At 42.4% G+C, this 22,877-nt stretch overlaps 1 protein-coding gene across 2 annotated transcripts; it reads left to right on the top strand.

The window, feature by feature from the left end:
- The first annotated feature begins 1,843 nt into the window (after positions 1-1,843).
- Positions 1,844-20,043, top strand: HACD4 (3-hydroxyacyl-CoA dehydratase 4). Of its 2 annotated transcripts, XM_009809468.2 has the most exons (7): positions 1,844-1,899; positions 5,276-5,379; positions 6,283-6,410; positions 12,617-12,729; positions 15,285-15,391; positions 16,044-16,175; positions 16,894-20,043. In XM_009809468.2, exons 2-7 carry the CDS (start codon positions 5,283-5,285, stop codon positions 16,974-16,976), a joined length of 660 nt encoding a protein of 219 aa, XP_009807770.1. In that variant the 5' UTR covers positions 1,844-1,899; positions 5,276-5,282; the 3' UTR covers positions 16,977-20,043. The 2 variants fall into 2 exon arrangements, with proteins under 2 accessions (XP_009807770.1, XP_059689630.1); XM_059833647.1 differs by lacking the exon at positions 16,894-20,043 and having other exon boundaries at positions 16,044-16,622.
- Positions 20,044-22,877: the final 2,834 nt, after the last annotated feature.

The raw sequence follows: 22,877 nt of genomic DNA, 5'->3' as shown, positions 1-22,877 counted from the left end.
TTCCAGCAAGCAATCAGCATCCAGTTCAAAGGGCCAAGCTGCTGTCAAAGCGAAAGGGTTGTCAGGCATTGGAACGGGCTGCCCAGGAAGGTGGTTGAACCACCATCCCTGGAGGTTTTTAACAGACGTGTAGATGAGGGGCTTAGGGACATGGTTTACTGGTGGACTTGGCAGTCTTAGGTTAATGGTTGGACTTTATGATCTTAAAGGACTTCTCCAACCTTAATGATTCTATGATTCTATGAAAGGAAAGCCCTCAAAATGCTCCAGTGGTGGCCACCACCACCTCAGCGCCAGTTGTTTTGCTCTAAAGCCCTGCCTGGGGCAGGGTAGCACTGGCTGGTTGCAGGACCCCCAGCATGGGGCAGAGCCCCACTGCGTAGGGGGCTGCAGGCTGCCTAGACCACCCCAGCTGCTCACCTGCCTCCTGCCAGGCTGTGCCATGGGGGTGGCCAGCACTGCAGAAGGGAACTGGTATCCAGCTCGCAAACTCTTGCACGTGCCCTTGTCATCTGTGGGAGCTTTAACTTGGCAGCTGCCCACAAGAGGGATTTTGCACATCACAAAGCTAGGTGAGCTTTTGTTGCTTTTACGTATTTGCTTGATGTTTGAAGAGAGTTGTTCTTCCTGCTGCTGGATCTTGTTACAGTTGTGAGCTCAACTCCTGGCGGTATTAGTCACACCAGTTGTCCTCCCAGAGGCACACGGTGTGGGGGCTGAGCCTTTCATTAGCTGTTTACTTAATTGTTTAACGCTGATCTATTATTTCCTCCTGAGAAAGAAATACATTCTTTAGCCTAGAAAAAGATGATGATTCTTCAGCAATAAAAGTGAGCTGCCACACCAGCAGGAAAGGCAGACGTTAACTGCATGACCCTTCTGCTAAGGCCACAGATGGGGTACGTGACCAGGAAAAACATGGTGTCCCACTGTGTTTCCCACGAAATCACCCACTTGCCAGGGAGGCATTTTTAACCTCTCCAGGACACCACAGGGAGTGGAGACAGTCTTGCCAGGAGCTCAACACCAATCTCAGTAGGGACGAGACCCAGTAAGGCACTTTTTATTCCCCTGACTTTTTGTACTTATATATAACATCCTATGCTCATTATGTCCTTGGTGACTTCTTCAGTCAAATTTAAAATCTCACTATAGGATGGCATGTGCTTTCAACATGAGTGCCAGTGGAAAATCTTACATTATTGGCAGAAGGGAGTTTATAAACATGTTATGACATTTCTTCTGGTTTATGCTGAGATATCCCAGACACTTAAGGGCAGAAGTAAACTAGGTTGCACACATGCGTTTCCTCTGCCAGTAGCGCCCATATTTCACAGGGGCATGAATAAATAGACATTCCTAGGTAAGAAGTGGAAAATTCTTTCCTCTATCTGAAGTAATTTAAAGTGCTGCTTTTATGCTATGCTCTCAACCTTCCTTATAATTTGATAGTGTTGTTTGCATTGTTGTTGTGCTGATGATTTAAACAGAAGAGAAAAACAAATTTTTAATTTTTTGTTTCTTCTCTCCAGTAATCCTTCAAAATACTGCTCTGGGTTAAAAGACAAAGTTAGTGGGATTTACAGACTAGCTTACTGGTACAACAGCAAGAAACCAATTCAGGTTAGGTTAGGCTAGGTTAGGTTACATTAGGTTAGGTTAGGTTAGGCTAAGCTAGGCTGGGTAAGGAACAGGGCAAATGGAGTAGAAATGTTTGGGGTTAGAAACTCCTTTCTCGGGAAGTGCAGCGTTGTTCCTGCTTAGTGCTACATACAGTGACGTCGTGGGGTGGGGGAAGAGGAAAGAGGAGGGGTGATCTCCTAACAAACAGCTGTTGCAGCTGTAGAGAGAAAAAAGGAGAAAGCAGGAGCAGCAGCCGCAATCCGACCTCTGCAACAGGTAATAACTCTTGAGCGCAGGTGACTTAGACTGCTCAAATGCGAAGAAGAAGGGGAAAAAAAAGTGGGGCGGGATGTGTCTGTGAGAGAAAAGTACATCTTTCGTACTGGTTCTCAGCAGCTTTCTTCTTCCTGAGCTATAGCGCTTGCAGCTTGTCACAGCGGTGGGAGGGGGAAAGGGTAGAAGTTCAGACCAATATGACTTAAAAGGAAACCGTGTCAGCGGAGGGGCTTTTCTAGCAGACCTTTCCTGAAAAAAAAAAAAAAAGAAAAGGAACATCCCTCTCTGGTTTCAGCACGAGGGTTGCTTCCTCCTGTGCGGCCAGCCAGTATGGTGCACAGGAAGGCAGAAGAGTGCAATAGCTCTGAAGGCAAGGAAGTGCTCAGTTCATGCAGGCGTGGGTGGGACCCCGCCGGGAGGGACCTGTGCGTGGCCTTTATCCTGGCAGCTTGCAAAGGACACCCAGTCGGGCCAAGGGCTGCGCCGAGCTGGGTGCCACTGCTGTGCTGTCACCTTAGCTCAAGGGCGACATGGTCCTGACCACCCTTCAGACACTGAGGGCACCTACCTCCATACTTACCTCAGAGGGCAGCTACCACAGGGACACACTGCAGACCTTCATGCTAAAAACAATAAAATGCAACAATTATACTTCCGTGATTTTTCCACCTGTGGAAATACGTCAGGCTTTGCAAGCTAAAACTGTATCACTGGTCAAATCTCTGCTGGTGAATAAAAGGGAAAAGAGGATGTTTGGTACCATGCTGCTGTGTGTGCTAGTTCTGAGTGGTCTTATGTTTCATCTAGTTTCCTAGGTTTTGAGCCTCGAGAGAAAGCAGATAAAGTTTTCCACTAAGCAAGGTTGATCCTAAATACGATAAATGCATCCCTAGCATTTCAATGTATTTGGTATAAAATCAGCCACAGTAAGTAACATGGAACTGACAACTAAAACAACAGATAGCAAGTCCAGCCTTCTGGGTTTCTCTACTGCAAGGCCCATGCCAGTTTCTTTCTCCCATCATCAATGCAGGCAGACTACTGAAATGTGCAGTGCTCCCCCAATGCCTTCAAATTAAAGCAACTTGAAAGTGTTAAATCACATCACAGTACAAGGAATAAATACAGCAGCAAGTCCATTTTACAAATCAGGCACCAGCGAGGCTAAGTGAGGTTTGTAAGATCAGCCAACAAGTCTGGGACAGGGTCAGGAACTGCACAGCTACCTAGTGGATTGCTAGTCAGTGTTTTGTCTGCAAGGGTGCTGCAGAAGCAGGCTCTGTGAGGTAAACGTGGAATGATGCCTGCTGTGAACCGAGGGGAGCAGGAAATCTAATTAAAGCCCACCTCTTCAAACAGAAGCAGATGGCTGAATTTTGTGTTGTGACACAAAACTGTTAGGACAGTGAAATAGGTTCTCCTCACTCTGCTTCTGGTTCTCTAGGTAAAGAGATCAGCCTTTGGATGAGAAAGATCTTAAGAGAACAGTTACATTTCAGGTTCCTTTGATTACACTGGAATCACCCTTTATTCTCTGCAGATTTCTTCACTTCAGTCAAAGGCTTCTGTTAGGTACCTTTTGTGCAGGGATTAACACAGCAGGATGAAACCTCATTTTGAGATCAGGGCTGTTCCTTCACACAGCGGAGAGCATCACAAAGTGAGGGAGCTGCGCTGCTTGCAGCTCTGGGGCTGGGATTGGTCCTCCAGGTAACACCGGCATGCTGACCGCCAGCACATCTCAACACTTTATTGGAAATATGGGGCCTTCCATAAATGCCAACAGTGTGTATGCATTTTAGTAGTCACCAGTACATTTTAAAGATGGTGAGTTCTAACATGCAACAGCTGCCATATTGCCAAAACGCTAGTACTAAAATTCACAAGAAGAGAAAAACTGTATGTTCAGCTTGCATCCCGTGCAAAGCCCACATGGCAATACCAGACCAAAGAGACTGGAGGTGCTGACTGGAAAACCTCAAGATTTTTATAACTGTTCCTGTAACTTTCATACCATTACAGTAATTCCTACCTATCCAGTAATAAGGGTGTTTCTTAAATCAAAACAATGTTCTTAATTTTTTGCATTTTTGTAATGTACAGTGTCCCATCTTTTTTTTTTACTACAAGAGAGAACAAAGTGTCATTCAGCAATAAAGCAGATGGGATTTTGGGTCAATATTTATAGAGCTCACAGGACTTTAGTCCAATTCAGTTGTGTCATACTTTTCCCAAAACGAGTGTTTATGGAATACATTCCTTTGTCTGGGTCCTCATATGTCTTATTTTCATAGTATCAAAGGGCACCGATGTCTCCTAGGAGGTAAATTATGCCAGCAAATCTTTCTGTGCTTATAAAAGTTACAATATGAATAGCAGCCATCCTGCATAACAGGAAGAGAAGAAGAAAGGCATTTTCTATGACCTCCCTAAGATATAATTAGTTTAAAAATTTAGAAGATCGGTTTATCTAGATCAATTTACAGAAATGTGTATTGTTACTTATGGTCTTGGTCCAATGCTGGGAATGAAGGATATGCATTTATCATATTTAGATATTTCTAAACACAGAAATTCACTGTGTTTGTTAACGTACAGCTACAAACGAAATAAAGTTTGATGGCAGAGACATACCACATGAATATACTGGATCAAGGGGCAACTTAAAGAGATCTTACTACTTATTGGGGCAGGAAATTAATTGGTCAAACACAGGAGATGAATTCTAGTACAAAATTGATTTCCCAAAAAGGTAGACAGTCCTTTTCCTCCTCCTTAGCTGGAGGACACGCAAGCCTCTCTCTCCAGATTAAGTCAGAAGAAAATACATTTATGTGAAAGGGAAATTAAGTATCTTCAGAGATACATGCTAGAGGCATGTCTTCTGGGAAGAACAGGATAAACCTCACCCAGCTGCAGAAATCCCGAGGCTGGTGTCTGCAGGAGTCCAAGGCCCATAGTAGGGCTTCAGTGGGTGCACCCTCAGCAGTGCCTCGAGTCTGGTCAGACTGTCAAGGCAGAGACAAGCCAAGGGGCTCAGGCTTGAACCAGCACTCAGTGGAGTGCCTTTGTTTAGTCACTTTTTCCTCTGGAGGCACAAATTTCACTGCATGGCCACAGAGCACACTAATCACTGGTGGAAACTCAGGATACTTTTCTGGGCATATCCTAAGTATAAAAACAAAGGGAGCCTTTGATCCATAGGGAAAATACTGTTCTGTCACTGCTGACAGCCAGTTAGTTTTCATTGGTCCGTTTACATTTCAGCTGTCTTTGATTTCCTAACATGTCCAAAGAGGGTGCAATTTCTACAGGTCAAAAAGCTTGAATGTTGTAGTAAGTCATACAGTTTGCTTTATAATTTTCACCTCCACAGCTTTACCATGAACACCTACCTCTTTATGTATGACTTAATGCAATTCTGTGGACATTCCTGGATATTTACAAATATGATCATCAGGTTCATGTCATTTGGAAAAGGTAGGATTCCTTTCATATTTTCCTTAAACGTTGTAAGAGGCAGTGACATACAGAAACATCAAATAAGAGATAAAGTTAGGATTCTGAATGGGTGTACGTCCAATACCAGGGGCTGTAATTTCAATTAGAAAAATATTGTTTCTTCCATTAAGGATGAACAAATTACTGGTACCTATGTTCTGCCTGTATCACATCAGGAATGAAGCTCTTTTTTGCTAATGAGCTTTAATATTCAGTAGCATGCTAGTAACATTTGACTTAGACATAGACCTAAATGTGGCTAGGTCCAGTCATTATAGTGAATATTAATCTTATTGAAGCCACTAGGAGGGGATATCTTTGTGGTTATTGCACATGACTCTCTATCTCCAAGAACACTACAACATATTTCTCTTTCCGTTGCCTGGGATTAAGGCACAAAACCAGAAAACTAGTGACTGGAAATTTAGAATTATTTATAATGGTGGACAGTCGTAGGCACATAAAATACCTGCTTCGTGGTCTTCTTGTTTTAGGATGTGCCAAGTGTACAGATACAGGCAGGAACTCAACACCTTCTCATGTTTAGATATTCCTCATACATTTCCTCACCATTTTCTCATATTTAGAAATATCCTAAAGCAATATCTCTTAAATCAACACATCCTGCACAGTGTTTGCCAGTGCATCAAGTATAAGGGATCCCATTCTTTTCTCAGCCTCCTGCCTCTGCGTCAGAGCCACACACACAGAGTGGACTGCCTCCTCCCCTCCCCAAAGCTTTTCTTCTGCCACCCAAAAGTTTGGTACTGGGTGGACTTTATTTCTTGTCATCTCCAGTAGTGATAGGGCAAGAGCAAATCCCATAGCTGGTCCAGACTTTTACTATATAACCACCCTCTAATTTTCCTCTTCACTTTGTAGATTCGTTGGCTGACACATTTTACTCCATAGGACTTGTAATGCGCCTTTGCCAGTTGTTATCTATACTGGAGATCCTACACATCCTCATTGGCATTGATAAAAGCTGTTTCTTCCCCAGGTTTTTGCAGGTAAGTATTTCTCAAGACCCTCCTTCCAACGACATACACACTTCAGCCATGGCTGCCCCTGGGGACAAGCCCAGGCTGAACTACCCTGAATGGTCCACCTGCATCCTCCCTCAGGGAGCTTGGTCTGCTAATGGTTTGCTAACTGTAGGAATTGAGCCCTCAGAACTGGGTTGGGAAAGAGCTGCTCTCTCAGCTTTTTTGAGTGAAACTGAATAGCGAGTGCCTCATGCCCTGCCCACAACAGCAGGGACCTGGAAGATGTCTAGAGGAATGACCACCTACAGAAATGGGGCAGGCCCCACTTCTAGGGCACCATAGGTGGCTGAGGCTACTACCTCCCCAGCCAACTTGTTTACAGCCAGAAGACAACATTTCAGAGCCTAAGTTACAGTAGCTAATTCTTTTCCATGCCATTTCCTCACTGACAAGTGCATATTTATTTTGTAGACAAGCACAAGACAAGATTTTGTGGGGTAGCAAAGGGATGGCAGTGAGAAAACCATCAGCACATCAAGCCTCCTTAAATAGGGTTTGCTGGTGGCCACAGAGGGTGGGAGGAAAAGAATTGATTAAGAAAGAGAAATTAAGGGACTGAAGAAGAATTCATTCTGGGAGGGGAAAGAAAGGACAATTGTCACATTCTTGCTGTAAGGGCCTCTGCCCTCTCAAACTGAGAGATGGGCAAATTGTGGCAACATCCAGAGGTTCTGATGCTGTTAAAGGGTTTACAGGGCATGTGTTCAGCTGTAGGCAGAAAACCAGCCCAAAGTTCACATGCTGTAGCAAAAAAGAAGATGATTCTCTGACATTTTCTTCACCACATTCTTGTTTTCTGTTGGGAGTTAATCTCAGGTTTTGGTATTTTTCTTAATGCATTGGAAAAAGTACAAATGTTGACTTGAGTTTACGTTCAAACCTTTCCAATCCTTAGTATTTGAATAATGGTGAAACTAGTATTGCTTTCAGCAGTCAGAAGGCAGAAGACTAAGAGTAGTTAGTTATGTTTTTAGCTTTCTGGATAGCCCATTTTTGTCAAATGACATATTGAACGGGTGAAGATGTTCCTCTTTTTAAATCTCCGTTAGAAACTGATTGACTAATACAGATCTCTGTTCTTCATGCTGCTCACTAAGTATGGTAGCAAATTCATCAAAATGCAATTAACTGTTTTTCCCTGCCTAAATCTACATGCTTTTACACTAACCTCGGAAAAAAAAAGTATCCTATCTAATGTGTCCTTTAACAAATCTCACGTCATCTCTTGGAGAGATGCTAATAGTCATTAAGGCAAGGCTTGTCCTGGCAGAGTTTACACATTCCCCAGGCCTGACATAGTCTGTTCCTTTCCTACCCAGCCCTACAGAAGCAGAGATCAGGGAAGCCTGCACAAATGCTGCTTGCTCTGTGTAGCCACAAAAGACAGCAGATATGAAAGGGATATTTTGAGCAAGAAAATGGTGACCTTTTTTGGGCAGTGCAATTACTGCAGTGCTCTCCAGGGCAGCATGGAGAAGGTGGGTCAGGAAACGATACAGCACTGTGACTCCAAACATTTGCCTCACAACAAAGATAGCTTGGCTCCTTACTTGGTTCTTTCCTAAGTGTTCTCTCACCACAAACACAACTCTTTTGCCTAGATGTTACCAGTAGTCTCATGGTGTCCAAGCAAGGTGTACAAGCTCTTTGGTGTAAACTCTGCTTTCACTTGGGTTGCCCTGCTTTTGCTGAGAGAGTGCAGGTTAAACTGTGTGCCAACAGCACTCTCATGTGCCTCACCACATTTCCTCCCTGCCTCTTAGAAAAAAAAACCCAAAACCTATTTTCCACAATGAACTGGGGAAGGACAATTAGAGGTGCTTACCTTACTGTAGCCTACTGGACTACTGCGCATCGTCAGGGCACTGGTAAAGCTGCAAGAATTTGATAGCGGCTGCCATGTTGTGCATTCCCAGCACCTGTTCTGACTCTAAGCTTAAAATATATCCCCAGATGCATCCCTCAGGCCATGCACACCCATACATATCCACAGTGAAGTTCATCTCAGGAGGTCTCTAGGATGAGCGAACAGGTGGCTATGGCAATGGGAAGCACATGCGTGGAGGTAATGCCACCTTGAATAAAACAAACTGTGAAAGCACAGCTGTGGTGGTTAGTTGTTTTGTAGGCATTATAGCAGAGACAAGATTTAAGCAGAGTTTGAATAAAGGATTTCTGCCTAATATCCCATTTATTGTGGTTTAGTAGCATTTACAAGGAACACTTTGAGATACACATTACAGACAGTGGAAAAGCAGACTCAGAGGTGGTTTCTGGGAAAAACCCATTCAGGTTGGCCTCATTAAGGGACAAAGTCTCAGGCCACCAGGCACCTGAGAAGTGTTAGGTAGGCCAAGGCCTAGTCACAGCATGGAAGAAAGATGAGTCCTGTGTGATGGGTGCTCTGGAGGAAGGGAAGACAAAGGAGGGTCACAAAGTTCATGCAAAGGGATGTCTCTCAGGGCATTTGCAGCTTGAATGATTGAGAGGAGGACAAGAGAATGCGTCACATGTCGTTGCAGTTGCCAAAACAGAGGATAATGAAATTTTGTAGTATGGCCAGGGAGCAGAGGCTGATGGGAGAGAGTAGGAAAAATCTAAGAAAAGACTTTTTGTGCACAAAAGAGCAGTTCTTCATTTTGTGCAAACAGGACCAAAAGCAATGCACAATGGCTTTGTGATAAAAACATTGATTAGCTTATTCTAAATATTTAGTAGCACTTTTCTTACTTTTTTTTTTTAAAAACATGCATTAAGTTGAAGACCCATGTAAGGGTTTCAGGTACCAAGTATGATACCGCACAGTCACAGTTATTAAATGGAAGGGAATGTGCTGCCTACTCCTGCCCTAACTTCAGCTAGTCTAATTTGCTCTGTTTCACTTACTTGCTTCAAATGTCCAGGCTGCCTTACGGAAATTTTTGCCATTCTACAGAACTTGTATCCTGTGAAAGACCAGTGCTGGGAGAGGAAGGAAATTCCAGTTTGATTTTAACACAAAGAACAAGAAGGAATGAAAAATGAAACGATTGCATTTATGCTTTCTGAGGTGTCAGCACATACTTCCTTTTTATGAATATGAAAACACAGGACTTCTAGTTTTGCCTGTTTGGGTTTTTTTTAAGCAGGAAAGTCACAATGGTGAATACCGTATTTTCACTCATGCAAGGACAGATGATCCATAAAAGAAATGAGCTTTGGCTGAGCAGGAGCACATGTTTTTTTTATATATGTGTATATATGTATGTGTGTATACATGTACATGTATGTATACATGTTTGTGTCTATATTTATACATGTACATGACTCCATGTATATATGTATACAGATGTGTGTATAGGGGCACAATATCTACAGACATTTACTGGAATCTCCTCTTCAAGTAGCACCCTGCGTTGTCACTTGCTGAAAAGGTCCCCAGCCTCTGACTAACCCCTGCATCTATCTTCTATTTGTGTGGGTTACCTAAAGGTATGAGTGCTATGAAAGAAAAGAGCAGTGTCTTGAAAGGGCATAAAGGCAAGCAGGCAGGCAACGTCCTGATTTACACAGAGAAGAGGTAGGATGCCACTGTCTATCCTGATGAGGACATCACAATTGCCCTGAGCAGCCAGGCCCATGTCCTGCACAGCAGATATGCTCCAGAGCACGGCCAGAGGTGGTTTTCAGTTTCAGCCTCTGATGGCTGCATCCCATTGTTTGCTGACTGAGTCTGCAGTCTAGCAGGAACAAAAGACCTACAGGGGACCTGCTTTGTGTCAGGTCCAGTTCCCTGCTCTTGCAGGTGCTTAACCTACTTCACACGGTCTGATTGCTGACTTCCATCATCTGCAACCAGTGAGACTGAGTGCCTCCACTGCTCCCCTTCCCAAACAGGAATCCTCTGACAGAGGAAGTTGGCTGAGCCCCAGCTAGGTGATACTGCCTCTTGTGCATCTGCTTCTGCCCTGGGGAGAAAAGGAAATCCATTGCCTTTTCCACTCCAAGACTATGAGGTTGAATTGTGGGTCTCTATAGTCACTTTGACTCATTGGCCAGTGCTCATCTTTTTGAAATTGGGGTGGGTAGCTACCTGTCTACTGCTTATCCTTTTATCTCACTGAAATGGAATCAGCTCTTGATTACTTGACCCAATGCTGTTTTCTAACACTCTTCCACCCAGCCACCTCTTGAAGACCAAGTGACCATTTGGAAAATCTGCCAGCTCTCACATCTAAAGCCCTGTCCACGTTTTCATTATCATGATAAAGCTTTGAACTCTAGGTCAGACAATTCCCTGAAATATCTCTAGTATCAACAATATTGCAGAACTCTCTCTCCACATGTCCGTCCGATTTTAGGACCAGTAACAAAATGCACACATCACCAATGCTGCACTCCTTTACCACCCTTCAGGAAAATTATTTTAACTCAGGTTCTATTTTATTTATTCTCTCCAGCACACAACCCCATTCAGTGCTCACATTGCTTTTACCTTTGTTTTGATTTCCCTCTTGTGATGGTTGTCCCACCATGCTTCTCCTATCTTTGTTGGATCTGGTTTCAGATCCTGCACCAATACTTCCAGTTCCCTTGTTTTCTTGCCAGGTTCCTCAGCATCAGCGTACAAACACAGGACTTATTACCTCTCACTCTCTGTTTCCTGGCCCATCTACACAGACGTTTATCAGCATCTGACCTTCTTATAAATGAATTCCTCAGTTCGGGACCAATAGGATCAGCAGCACAAGATGACAGGGCGAAGTGAGAGGCAGCAAAACCATTTTTATCTGTTGCAGCCCCTCAGTGTTTTTCAAGATGAGGAACCAGATCCCTAGGGGATGGACATGCTCTCTTTCTGTATGAAAAATTGCTCTCACGTAATTTTGCTGAATAGTGAAGTGATGGCTGCTTTCTCTGACAGACGTGGTTTGCAAAAAAATCTGTAGCCAAAATGTTCCACGCAGGAACCAGTAAACATTAGGTAGCAAACTACTGCACAAACTTACTGAGAGGCCAATTTCTTACTTCATTTAAGGTAGGAGTAAGGGGAAGGAGGAAACCAGTGAAGAAGAATGACTACACTTATAAAACCCACCTTGTTAATCCATTTTTGTTTCATGACTCTTCACTCACTTGACATCTTAACCCATAAAATCATTAAACCTAAGGTATCTTATGGAAGAAAGGGCAGTGGGTATAAAAAACCCCAGAGAAGCTAAACTGATTCATACCAATCGAATAGATGCATGTTTTCTCCTTTTACTCTCTATTTGAAAGTGTTGATCAGAGTGAACCGGTACCGTTTTGGGAGAGTTTCACAAGCAACTGTTGGCAGTACTAAATACTACAGATATATTTATTTCATAGGGCCAGGCATGGATACTGATAGGAAACTTGTTCAAAAAAGCTGCAGAAAGACACACCTCGGTTTTAATTTCTTGAACTTTAATATTGCCAAAGTTTTTTTTAAGCTGGAGACACTGCCTGTTTAATCCACTTTCATCTCTTTTTATTTGTAAAGGCATACCTTGTGGGTCAGATAAGGTTCAACCACTAGAAAAATGTTATGACAAATACTATGGCAATAATTCACATTAATGACAAGCTTAAACCCACTTCTCCCAGCCAGGAATAAGAAGGAAAGAAAAATAAGGAATTCTACTTTTCCTCCTCCTTTCTGCAAATCTTACATGAGACAGGTCCCTTGGGACAGAGATCTCCAAGCTATGGAAAGCAGAGCTGGGACTGTGAGGTTAGCAGTGTTTGGCATACTACCCACCCAAGGGCCCTCTGTATCCCACGGCCTCCCATGTAGCCTACAAGCAAGGAAGCTTACCCTCACCGCCACTCCAGGCATCAGGGCGCAGTGGGAGAAGTCCTTGCTGCCACAACCTCAGCCGGCTCATCCACAGGTTTCCTGGGCTACAAACTCAAGTCATGCCTGTCGGCAAGCAAACCTCCACCCTTACCATAGCAGATCTATGATGCTGCAAGCCAACAGTATCCAGTTCCCCGAGCTGGAGGCCAATGGGGCCTTGAACAAAAGCAGGCCAAGAAGCAAAACGTTCACTGGAGCGTTCGTGTAATGCAAACTGGATTCACTTGCAGCCTCCTGTTTCGCCTAAATGGCACAGAAATGAGAGCTATAGAAAGTGCTACCTGAATTCACAATTCCTTTTTCTTTTCAGATCACTGAGAGAATAATTGTTTTATTTGTCGTGATCAACAGTCAGGAAGAAGTTCAAGGAAAATACATCGTGTGTGTTTTATTTTTCCTTTGGAATTTATTAGATGTGGTCAGGTAAGGAGTGAACAGTGAAACCACGAGGGAAAATGGGTCATTCTTGCAAGCAGAAACCTACTCCCACTGTGCTGCAGGCTCATTTACTTATTTTGGAATTGGTAGAAAAGCATATTATCCATTTTAAATAAAAGCTCGGACCTTATAAGCTACTTACTGATTTTTACAAAAATCCACACAGTTGAGAGGCAGAGTGACTTACAGAAGTACATCACTACATTAATGTAAGTAGTTCAAAGGATTCGACCTTTTAAAATAAAATCTAGAAGGAAAGCACAACTACCCCCTGGGGAACAGCAATTTCTGAAACTGATTTACAATCCTATTGCTTTATATTTCTTTTTAATATCTCACTTGGATCCAAGATTGACAGCACAGTAACGCAGCACCAGCAGAACTTCTTACTAAGATGGAAAGCCAAGGGCTCCTGCTGCAGAGACTGAGAATTTGGGTATAGTAGGGCATATTTCACACCACAGGGACAATGCGCATGAGGCAAATGGACAGGAATACAATTCAGGATTTTTATCTCAAAAATTTTGTATGGTGGATGGTTACCAGTACCTCCCTGTAGTAAAAGTATAATGGTGAAAATTCCACATTACTGACTTTTGCATCAATATCTGAAGTCAGTAACATTTTTCAAATGTACCTTAAGCCTCTATGGACCTCAGTTTATAGACTTAAATCAGGGAAGACATATGGACTTAAGAAGCATTTTAATAAGACGCAGCCCTCATGGCAACCTCTGTATGGGAGCAAAATTTTTTTTCTTTATCTTTTTTCTTTCTGCTAAAATAGCTTTCTTCTATTTTAAATGCATTGCTTTGTGGACTGACCGGGGAATATAGATATAGTCAGCAAAGGAAATGTATGTTATAGAAGAGATCTGAAAAAGGAAAGTGTCAGGTAGGATTGGTAAGAAAGATTTTAAGTCAGCTTCAGAGTATTTGAATAAACTACTACTTGTAAAAATTTTGATTATTGCTCTATCCCATTTCTTTTTGAAGTTTTTAAAGCTAAAATAGTAGAACCTAATCTCAAATGAAAGGGTTCTGTGCAGCTGGAGAGAGGCCAAAAGTGTAAACAGTATTAGCTGTAAAGTCCTGTCAGTGCATAATAGTCCTATCATTGCATCATTATTTTATATCATTGCTAAAAACCACAGTCCAGCATCAAAGCAATAACAGTGGCCATTTAATAGGCAAGATGCTGTGGTCTACAGCAGCAAATGACCAATTCAAATAATAACACATAATACAACTCATACAGATACAGATTTAGAATTCTTAACTGATTTATTTTACAGCATCTGTGCCATGTCCTAGCATCTCAAAGAAGTGGTCATGTCTGAAAGTGTACAGGTGTCTATCCCATCCCTTAGCCAACTAGTCTTGAAGTATTGCTAGTTCTTCCACATAGTTCTTCAGGTACATAAATATCCTGTGCATTATGGCTAATGATATACTGAGAGCAAATTCTGCAAGATTTTCTGCATCTGATCTTTCCTGCTTATACCATAAACAGCCCAAGAAGGTGTACAGAGAGTGAGTAGTTGTTTCCTTTTTGTATTGGGTTGAGGTTATGCCTTAAAAGCAATAATAAAAAACTGAGACAATCCTGAGGTTGCAGAGGGCAAACTTGACAGAAGATGGTATACTTATAGACTATACTTACAGCCTATCAAACTTTTCCACAGTCCAGGAATGATGCAAAATTAGTCAAATGAATTAATGAGAAGGGAATACAGAAAGTTTGTTTAATGCTGGTTCCACCTGTCAGAAACAGTCCTGGCTAACAGTGGCTTAAAAATCCTTATCTTCATATCTCTGGAAAGACCACAGGGCAAAAAGCCTTTCAGCCGACCAAAAATGTGATCAGACCTGTTTCCCCAGTGTTTGGAAAGCTCATGTACCACATGTAAATCAAACTAGCTAGGATTAGTTCACCTTTGGAGACTGAAGTCCTAGGCATTCTGATCTCCCAGTGAGCAACAGTAACAGCCACAGTAAGAACAGAACGCTGCAATACATTGGAGCGCAACTGCTTTTTTTGCACCTACTACTCCTTCTGAGGTCCAGAGGAGGAGCAACCAGACTGAAAAAGATCAAGTACCTGCAACTACCTTGCTGTTTAGCCTCCTCCAGGAGCAGTTTAGCTAGTTCAGCAGTCATAAATCAGCATTTTCTCAGCCCAAAGTAACAGTCATATTTTGCCTGCCCCTCTCAGTTATAACATCCCTATCTGAAATCTATTTTCTGATGGACCAATATGAAATCATGTTGGTTTCTGATAAAGCCTTCGGGCTGGAGGGCTGTATTGCTGTCTGCCTGCTCTAGGGTAGCACCACAGACAACCCTTCTAAAACAATGAACTACCCACTTTCAGACATCAGTTAGAGCCTGAACAAAACTTGTTGTAGTATTGCTTTGAAGTTTTCTCAGATAGGCAGCTCCAAGCTTTTCTGCAAATCCCTTGGATTTTCCAATAATGTATCTTTAAAATAAAGACATGATCATTCCCTCTGAGCTCATCTGCTCTTCCTCTTGCTGCAGGTACACTTACAACATGTTAGCAAGGACGGGAATATACTACCTACCACTAACGTGGCTCAACTTCTCACTGTGCATCCCACTCTATCCCCTTTCAGTTCTGGCTAAAGGTAAGCAGATGGTAAAGGTACCAATGACCTGCTTCCTTAATCATCTTCAATAAAATTTGACCAGTTCAATTGTCATTTTTGTTTAAGGTATTTCTTTTTGTGTTGCCAAAGTAGTCACAAATGTTTATGTACTCTCCTATTAACCTGTATGTCACCTATCTTTCTCTTTTCTGTACTTCTTTCCTTAACAGGGGTCCTCTGGAGTTTGTGTGTCTGGGGTTTTTTTTGGTTTTGCTTTGCTTTTTAACAGTATGGGAAAATGACTGACCACATTAGACAGCAAGTGCCAAAGCTGCCTTTTCCCCAACTGAGGCTGACCTTACTGGCTCAGGGCATACTTAGTAGCTTATCATACTTCCACCAGGAAATGTGCCCACTAAGATCATATTGAAAGCAGTGCAACTACAGGAGTGACAGAACTTGTTACTGAATAGGAAATACTTGCTAATTCTAGTATTAAGAGCAATTAGCACCTCAGACTTACAAAACTGAACTCAAGGAAAAAACAACATGGGCATATGCATATGAACAATACGGTAAATTTAGCATATAATATAGTTATCTGTGCCTTAAAGGTAACTGACTTTTACATGAAGCTTTTTGATGATCTTCAATCTCCTTTTGACTAAAGATTTACCATGTTATTTTACAGCATTTACAATTTGTGTATCACTGCCTTATTTTGAATCCTTTGGCACATACTCCATCAAGCTACCATTTCCATTCGCCTTCTCAATCTACTTCCCCTATGTTCTGAAAATGTACCTGCTAGTGCTGTTTATAGGTAAGTACCTCATCTTCCAGAAAGCTGGGTCTCAACACAACTGGGATGATTATGGCAACAAAACCCCATCAAATCAGTATAGGTCCTTTCACAAACTCTAACTCTCTCTGCCACATCTCCTGCAGACCACTGCAGGGAAGTTCATCACCAGCTGTTTTGATTTCCGATGTCTTTCAAATACAAATAATTGAATTTGGAAGGGACACTGTGAGTGTGAAGCATAAAAATACAAAACAAAAATATAAAAATTGCTCCAATGATCCTGGCCTTACAGCTACTTACCGAAGTTTGCCTCTTTTTTTCTTTTAAATCAACTCCCATTTGATCATACTCATTCTGTGCAACCCCTCCTCACTCACTCCTCCTAGCTGGTATGAGAAGTTATATGTAAATGCAGACTTTTACAGCTTGATTATCCAAAGGGATAAAAAAAAAACCCACTGCAAAACCTGCATGTAAATAGACCCCTTCTCCTCAACAAAATGCTTTTGAAATTTGAACTGAATTTGGCTCCATTACAGCCAACTCTTTGTTCCCTCATTGGCTTCAACACAAATTTGAAGGATCTCAGATTTGTGATGCAGTTTTCTGTTCTTCAGTTCATGGAAGGAACTGTGCAAGGTTGCCAGATGAAGGCTCATACTGTTTCCTCTAAATGAACTGAAGACACTTTGGACTCTACTCCCTTATTCTTACACCATTTTGTGTTTTGATTCAGGTATGTGCTTTATCATCCAGAACCTTTTCTTCGAAAGGAAGGCACACCTAGGGACAGGCAACATCAAAAAGAAGCAAAGCTAAGTTGATACTTTGTTTGGAAATAAGAAATATAATCCCAGTGGTCTGCTGCATACCATAGGTGAAAAAGAAATTAGACAAAGATTTTGAATGCAAAACTCCTGTTTGCATATACATTATCTGGCTGTGTAGGATTTTCAGAAAAGATAGATCTCTTCAATGCACCTCAAAAATGGAGCAGCTCAAAAGAACTAGTTACTTTTCAAAGCTTTGACTGCAAAGGAGTTTTAAAAATGAATGTATTTTTTCTAACATATATTAGAGAACTCTGGAAAAAAACTGAAGAGTGCCTCCACTCACAATCACACTAACAGCCCTTATTTTGGTGTTAATTGTTGCCTCATTAGCAACAGTTATTCTGTAATGACAATACCTTTTAATCTATAAAATTATTTTATACTAGGCCAACATGCATGTGCCTCATATATATAAATGCTAAATTGGCTAGAACTGGAATCTCTCAAGGAGCAGAAGCTGGAAACTTTGCAACCTATGAGATTCGTATGCTGATTAGCCCCAGACATTCACAAAGGATCCCTCACATTCTGGCCCAACCCTCACTTTTCCAAACAAGATTCCAGAAAATGCAGCTAAACCACAAAGGCAAGTGATCAGGTACTCATCTACTATATATTCAAGGGGATATTTAAGGGTCAGAAGTAAAAACTTAAAATCATGTGTCTGACTGACATTAAGAAGCTCTTTCCCCATAGTGATTTTCTTCCATGCTGAACAGCAGAAAGATATGCAAAAGAAGTGTGATGTAGTCATGCCAAATATATGTTGTTCTTTAACTGGAAGTGAACGACTATCAAAAGCCATGTGCAAAATTCTAGCCATTTTACTCAAGTGTGTTGCTCCCCACACTTCTGTAGGACTATCTGTGAGAATGCAACTAGAACTAGTCTCTTCAGAGGTTAGGAATGAAGAACATGGACAGCAACCCAGTGGACTGCAGAGGCAAACATGAATAAATACTGCCTGGAGGCTCGCAAGGGCTCTTCTCATGTTTCATCCACATTGATTATCACCTACATTTGAATTCAAGCAGGTTGGGGAGAAAAGTGAGGCTATTTTTTTTGACCTTGACTGAAAACTGGGGCAAGGGAGGAAAGATAATAGTTGGAGGGAAGATAATATTTCAAGGAAAAATGAACACTATCACAATATGAAGAGGCTTTTGCCTGTATGACTTTCTAAACCATGCAGCCTGAGAGAGTATACAAGGAAAGAGTGAAGCTGGTCTTGAAGAACTCAGTTGTTACAAAAAGTCACCTACTATCATTTTTATTTATTTAATGTATGTGGCAGACAATGCCTGCAGACTATTGTGACCACTGGAGTATTTGCAAACCATAGGCAGCAAGGTCATGCATGCAATAGTATAGGGTCAACCCTGGATTTTATTTTTTTTTTTAAACCACCGAAAACAGAGGTAGGAACCTGGAACTTACAGAAACAGAAGTACTTCCACTTTGGACTTCTGGCTGACCCAAACTAATTCAAGGGTGGATAATGTGAGGAAACATATAGATCAGTTGAAGAGGATGACAGCTTTGAAGAAGAGAGCCAGAATAAGAACACTTCACATCAAACCGCTATATAACACACTAAAGGTGAAACATGGACATTTTTCCCCTTGGAAATTCAATCCAATGTGTTTATCATCAAACTGCCTGGAGTTAAGACACCCTGTAGGAGGAAACGTGGCATATGATACTGCATTGGGTCTACATGGCAAGGCTTTGGCAGTAGGAAAGCTGCAGGGATGGCCTCTATGAGAAGCCGCCAGGGGCTTCCCCCATGCCAGACACAGCTGGTTCCAGCCAGCTCTGAAACAGAGCCACCATGGGATACTGCTAAGCCAAATAGCAAAGTTGATGGCACCTCTGTGAAAACATATTTAAGAAAAAGTAAAAAACGCTATGCAGCAGCTGTGAAAGAGAAGAATAAGAAAAATGTGAGAGGAACAGCTCTGCAGACACCAAGGTATGTTGGGAAGGAGAGGAGGAGGTGCTCCATGCACTGTAGCAGATTCTCCTCCGGCCCACGTAGAAGACCCTGGTGGAACAGGTTGTCCCTCTGCAGCCCATGGAGGACCATGCTAGACAAGGTAACTACACTGCAGTCTGTGGAGGACCCCACACTGCAGCAGGTGGATGTGCCCTGAAGGAAGCTGCAGCCCACAAAAGAACCCATGCAGGAGCAAGTTCCTGGCAGCAACTGTGGCCCGTGAGGGACCCACACTCGAGCAGCCTTTTCCAGATGGACTGTACCCCATGGCACGGGCCCATGCTAGAGCAGTTCTTGAAGAGCTGCAGCCTGTGAGAAGAAACCATGTTGGAGCAGTTCACAGAGGACTGTATCCCATGGGAGGGACCCTAAGCTGGAGCAGGGGAACAGGGTGAATCACAGAATCCTTAAGGCTGGAAAAATCCTATAAGATCATCAAGGCCAACCATCAACCCAACACCACCATGCCCATGAAACCATGTCCCGAAGTGCCATGTCCACATGTTCCTTGAACACCTCCAGGGATGGTGACTCCACCACTTCCTTGGGCAGCCTGTTCCAATGCTTCACCACTCTCTCAGTAAAGAAATTTTTCCGGATATCCAGCCTGAACCTCCCGTGGCACAATTGAAGCCATTTCCTCTTGTCCTATCACTTGTGACTTGAGAGAAGAGACCAACATCCACCTCAACACAACCTCCTTTCAGGTAATTGTAGAGAGCCATAAGGTCTCCCTTCAGCCTCCTCTTCTCCAGACTGAACAACCCCAGTTCTCTCAGCCGCTCCTCATAAGAAGAGGAACAAGCAGCAGAGATGAAGGTTTATGAACTGACTGATACACCCATTCCCTACCCACCTTGTACCACCTGGGGAGGGAAGAGGAATGAAAGAGTGAAGTTGAGCCTAGGAAGAAGGGAGGGGTGGGGGGAAGGTGTTTTTAGTTTTGTCTTTGTTTCTTACCATCCTACTCTACTTTTAATTAGCAATAAATTACTCTTCCCCAAGTTGAATCTGGTTTTGCGACAGTAAATGGTAAATGATCTCCCTGTCTTGATGTTGACCCCCCTCATCCTATTTTCTCCCTGTCCTCTTGAGGAGGCGAGTGAGAGGAGCGGCTGAATGGGCATGTGGCAGCCAGCCAAGGTCAAACCTACCACAGATATTCATATTAAGCCATGTTTAATGTTTTATGTTTAAAAAACAAAATCAGGATGTGATGCTCTCCCTTTGCATTGATTCTTACAGCTGGCTAAACTGCTGGAATAGGGGAAGAATTTTTTAATATTCATCCAAACTTAAACTGCAGGAAAAAGGCATGAAGTTCATGACAGAAGACCTCCTCATCTCTTTCTGGTGCAGAGGTAACTTGGAGCAGGCAATTGGCAGATACAGGGAATCTGTCTTCCATGTGTGACCACAGCAGGCCACTGCAACTTCAGCTCCAACGCCTTACCTTAGTTTCTGGAAAAGCTCAGGATTGGGCAGGCAAAAAGGCGCTTAAAAAGTTGCCTAAGTCTTTCTACCCCTGGGAACTTCAATCTTTGTTCAAAACTTGCTTCAGTCTTGAGATCCCAGCTCATCTGTATCTCCATTTAGATCATCTGACATTGGAATCAAAATAAGCGTTGTTCTTAAATATCCACATAAACACAGGCAAAAATATGTACTGTAGAGACAAGGGTGAAGAAATATCACTATGGAAGCGATATATAATTGAAAGTGGTTAAACAATCGCTTTAGGAACAGAAGGATATCTGACTACTACACTTGTCTGACATTAAAAAACCCACTAATTTTAGTGCCGCTTATGTACTGTGACATTGAATTCATAAATAAGCATATGAAACACATACGGTGTGGAAAATAAATTATACCTAAGTGCTAAAGATCGAAAAAAAATTACCCCCCCGTTCACCCACAGAACAGCTATGCTGAAGTCACAAGAACTTGTCCTACCAATATCTTCACCACCAGCTTCCTTTGCTGCTTTCCCACAAATCTAAAATGCAGTAGCAACTAACTTGCCCACCTCAGTCCTTGAAAGTCATTGTCTCCAGAACAACATACTATTTTGAAAGAGATGACCTAGAAATAAAAATCATATTCATTTCATCCAGGGTAGCAACTCTGCTGACCTTTTTTGCTCATTACACTAAAAAATTTAAAAACTTAACCATTTCATGATCACTGTGGCCAAGACAGCCACCTACCATCACATCTCCCATGAGTCCTTCTCTATTCACAAACAAGAAGTATAGGAGGGCATCTTTCCTAGTTGGCTCACTGAGTGCTTATGACAAGAAATTATCTTCAAGATACTTCTGGAATTTCCCAGACCTGCTTGTCACAGCGGTCTGCTATACCCAGTTGACATCTGGGAAGTTGAAATCTCCCATAAAGATAAGGGCTACCAATCCAGAGATTTCTCCTAATTGCCTATAGAATAAATCATCAGTGCCATCATCCTGGCTGAGTGAACGATAGTAGACACCCATAACAACATCTGCTTTGTTCTTCATCCCCCTAATCCTCACCCAGAGGCTCTCAAGCACATCATCCCTAACTGTAAGGGCTGTACAGTCAAACCTCTCCCTTACATACAGTGTAACTCCGCCACCTTGCCTGCCCTGCTTATCCCTCCCGAACAGCCTATAGCCCTGCATCCCAGCACTCCAGTCGTGGGACTCATTCCACCAAGTCTTACAAATACCAATAACATAGCTCTGAAAACTGACCAACGCTTCCAGTTCATACTGTTTGTTTCTCATACTGTGTGCGTTGGTGTACAAGCATTTCAGATATGCTCCTAAACCCTCAGTGCTCCCTGGAGCTGCGTTAGCATTGCCAGCCTCAGGCAGTGCTATGCCATCCCCTGGCTTACCTCTTCTGCTGTACATCAGTATAATTTAATTCAGATGTTTATATAGTGCGCCACTATGCAAACTAAAACACAGCATGTAGGCATTATCCAGAGTTTCCCTTTAGAAAAAGGCAAACTTTTCACCTTAATTAAAACGCTAATACACATGCAAACTCAGATACAAAAAGGTGTAAGTTAGTTTGAAACAGTACAGTAGAGATGGCACCTTTAAAACATGTGACATATTTGGCTTTGTTAGAGGTTACTCTGAAGTGCACACAAATGGAAATGTCATGCCCTGAGATACTGACTGGATGACAACTGCTTTCAGCAAGTCATTCTGTAAATTCACCTTTAGATTGTCTTCTCAGTATACAGCTGCATACAGGGCAGGAAATTACCATTATTATACGCTATTTCGGAAACACAAATGAGTGCTGAGTTAATCCTTCACATACCTAATAGCTGAAGAAATGTCTAATTGCTGTGGGAAACTCACTGTCATCCCACAGTAACCTGGTTAGTTGAGAAAAGCCCATAAAGAAGTCAGAGGAGAATTTCTTCCACAGAGGAAATGTTATCAGTCCTGAAATTAAGACAATTCCTGCAATGGGGTGTAGCTTCTAGATGTAGGGCAATAACATTTCATGCAAGCTGGTCAAAATCAACAATGCTCTCACTAGTACTGCTTTGGAAGACATTAGGGACCAGTGCCCAAGAAATTATATTCAGTTAATTTTTGTCTACTCTAGTGAGGAGGATTACTAAACAAAAACCCGTTTTAAGGTCTGTCTTAGCAAGACTGCAAAGTGGAAAAGTTCTCTATTCCCTCAGAAAGAGAAAAATATTATATAAGGAAAATGGCACGGGCTAATCTATTTAAGACGGCAAAGGTGGAAAAGAGTTGCTGTATTGTCCCTTTTGCCTAGAGGCAGAGAAAAACTGTCCTTATGTGCAAAGGAGGGTAAAGGAGACAAGAACAGTTATAAGTGGAAAGAAAACTGCAACCATCCTGGAGCTGGGGACATAGC

This window comes from Gavia stellata, chromosome Z, assembly GCF_030936135.1.
Source record: "Gavia stellata isolate bGavSte3 chromosome Z, bGavSte3.hap2, whole genome shotgun sequence".
In the NCBI taxonomy this organism is placed as follows: domain Eukaryota; kingdom Metazoa; phylum Chordata; class Aves; order Gaviiformes; family Gaviidae; genus Gavia; species Gavia stellata.
Note: the sequence above shows the minus strand (reverse complement) of the source record. Positions and strands in the feature narration are given on the sequence as shown.

Bases quoted from the DNA above. Each gene is read 5' to 3' on its own strand.
- HACD4 (XM_059833647.1), top strand. From the start codon at position 5,283: ATGAACACCTACCTCTTTATGTATGACTTAATGCAATTCTGTGGACAT. The intron at 5,380-6,282 runs GTAGGATTCCTT...TTCACTTTGTAG, and splicing joins GTTCATGTCATTTGGAAAAG to ATTCGTTGGCTGACACATTT. The intron at 6,411-12,616 runs GTAAGTATTTCT...TTTTCTTTTCAG, and splicing joins TCTTCCCCAGGTTTTTGCAG to ATCACTGAGAGAATAATTGT.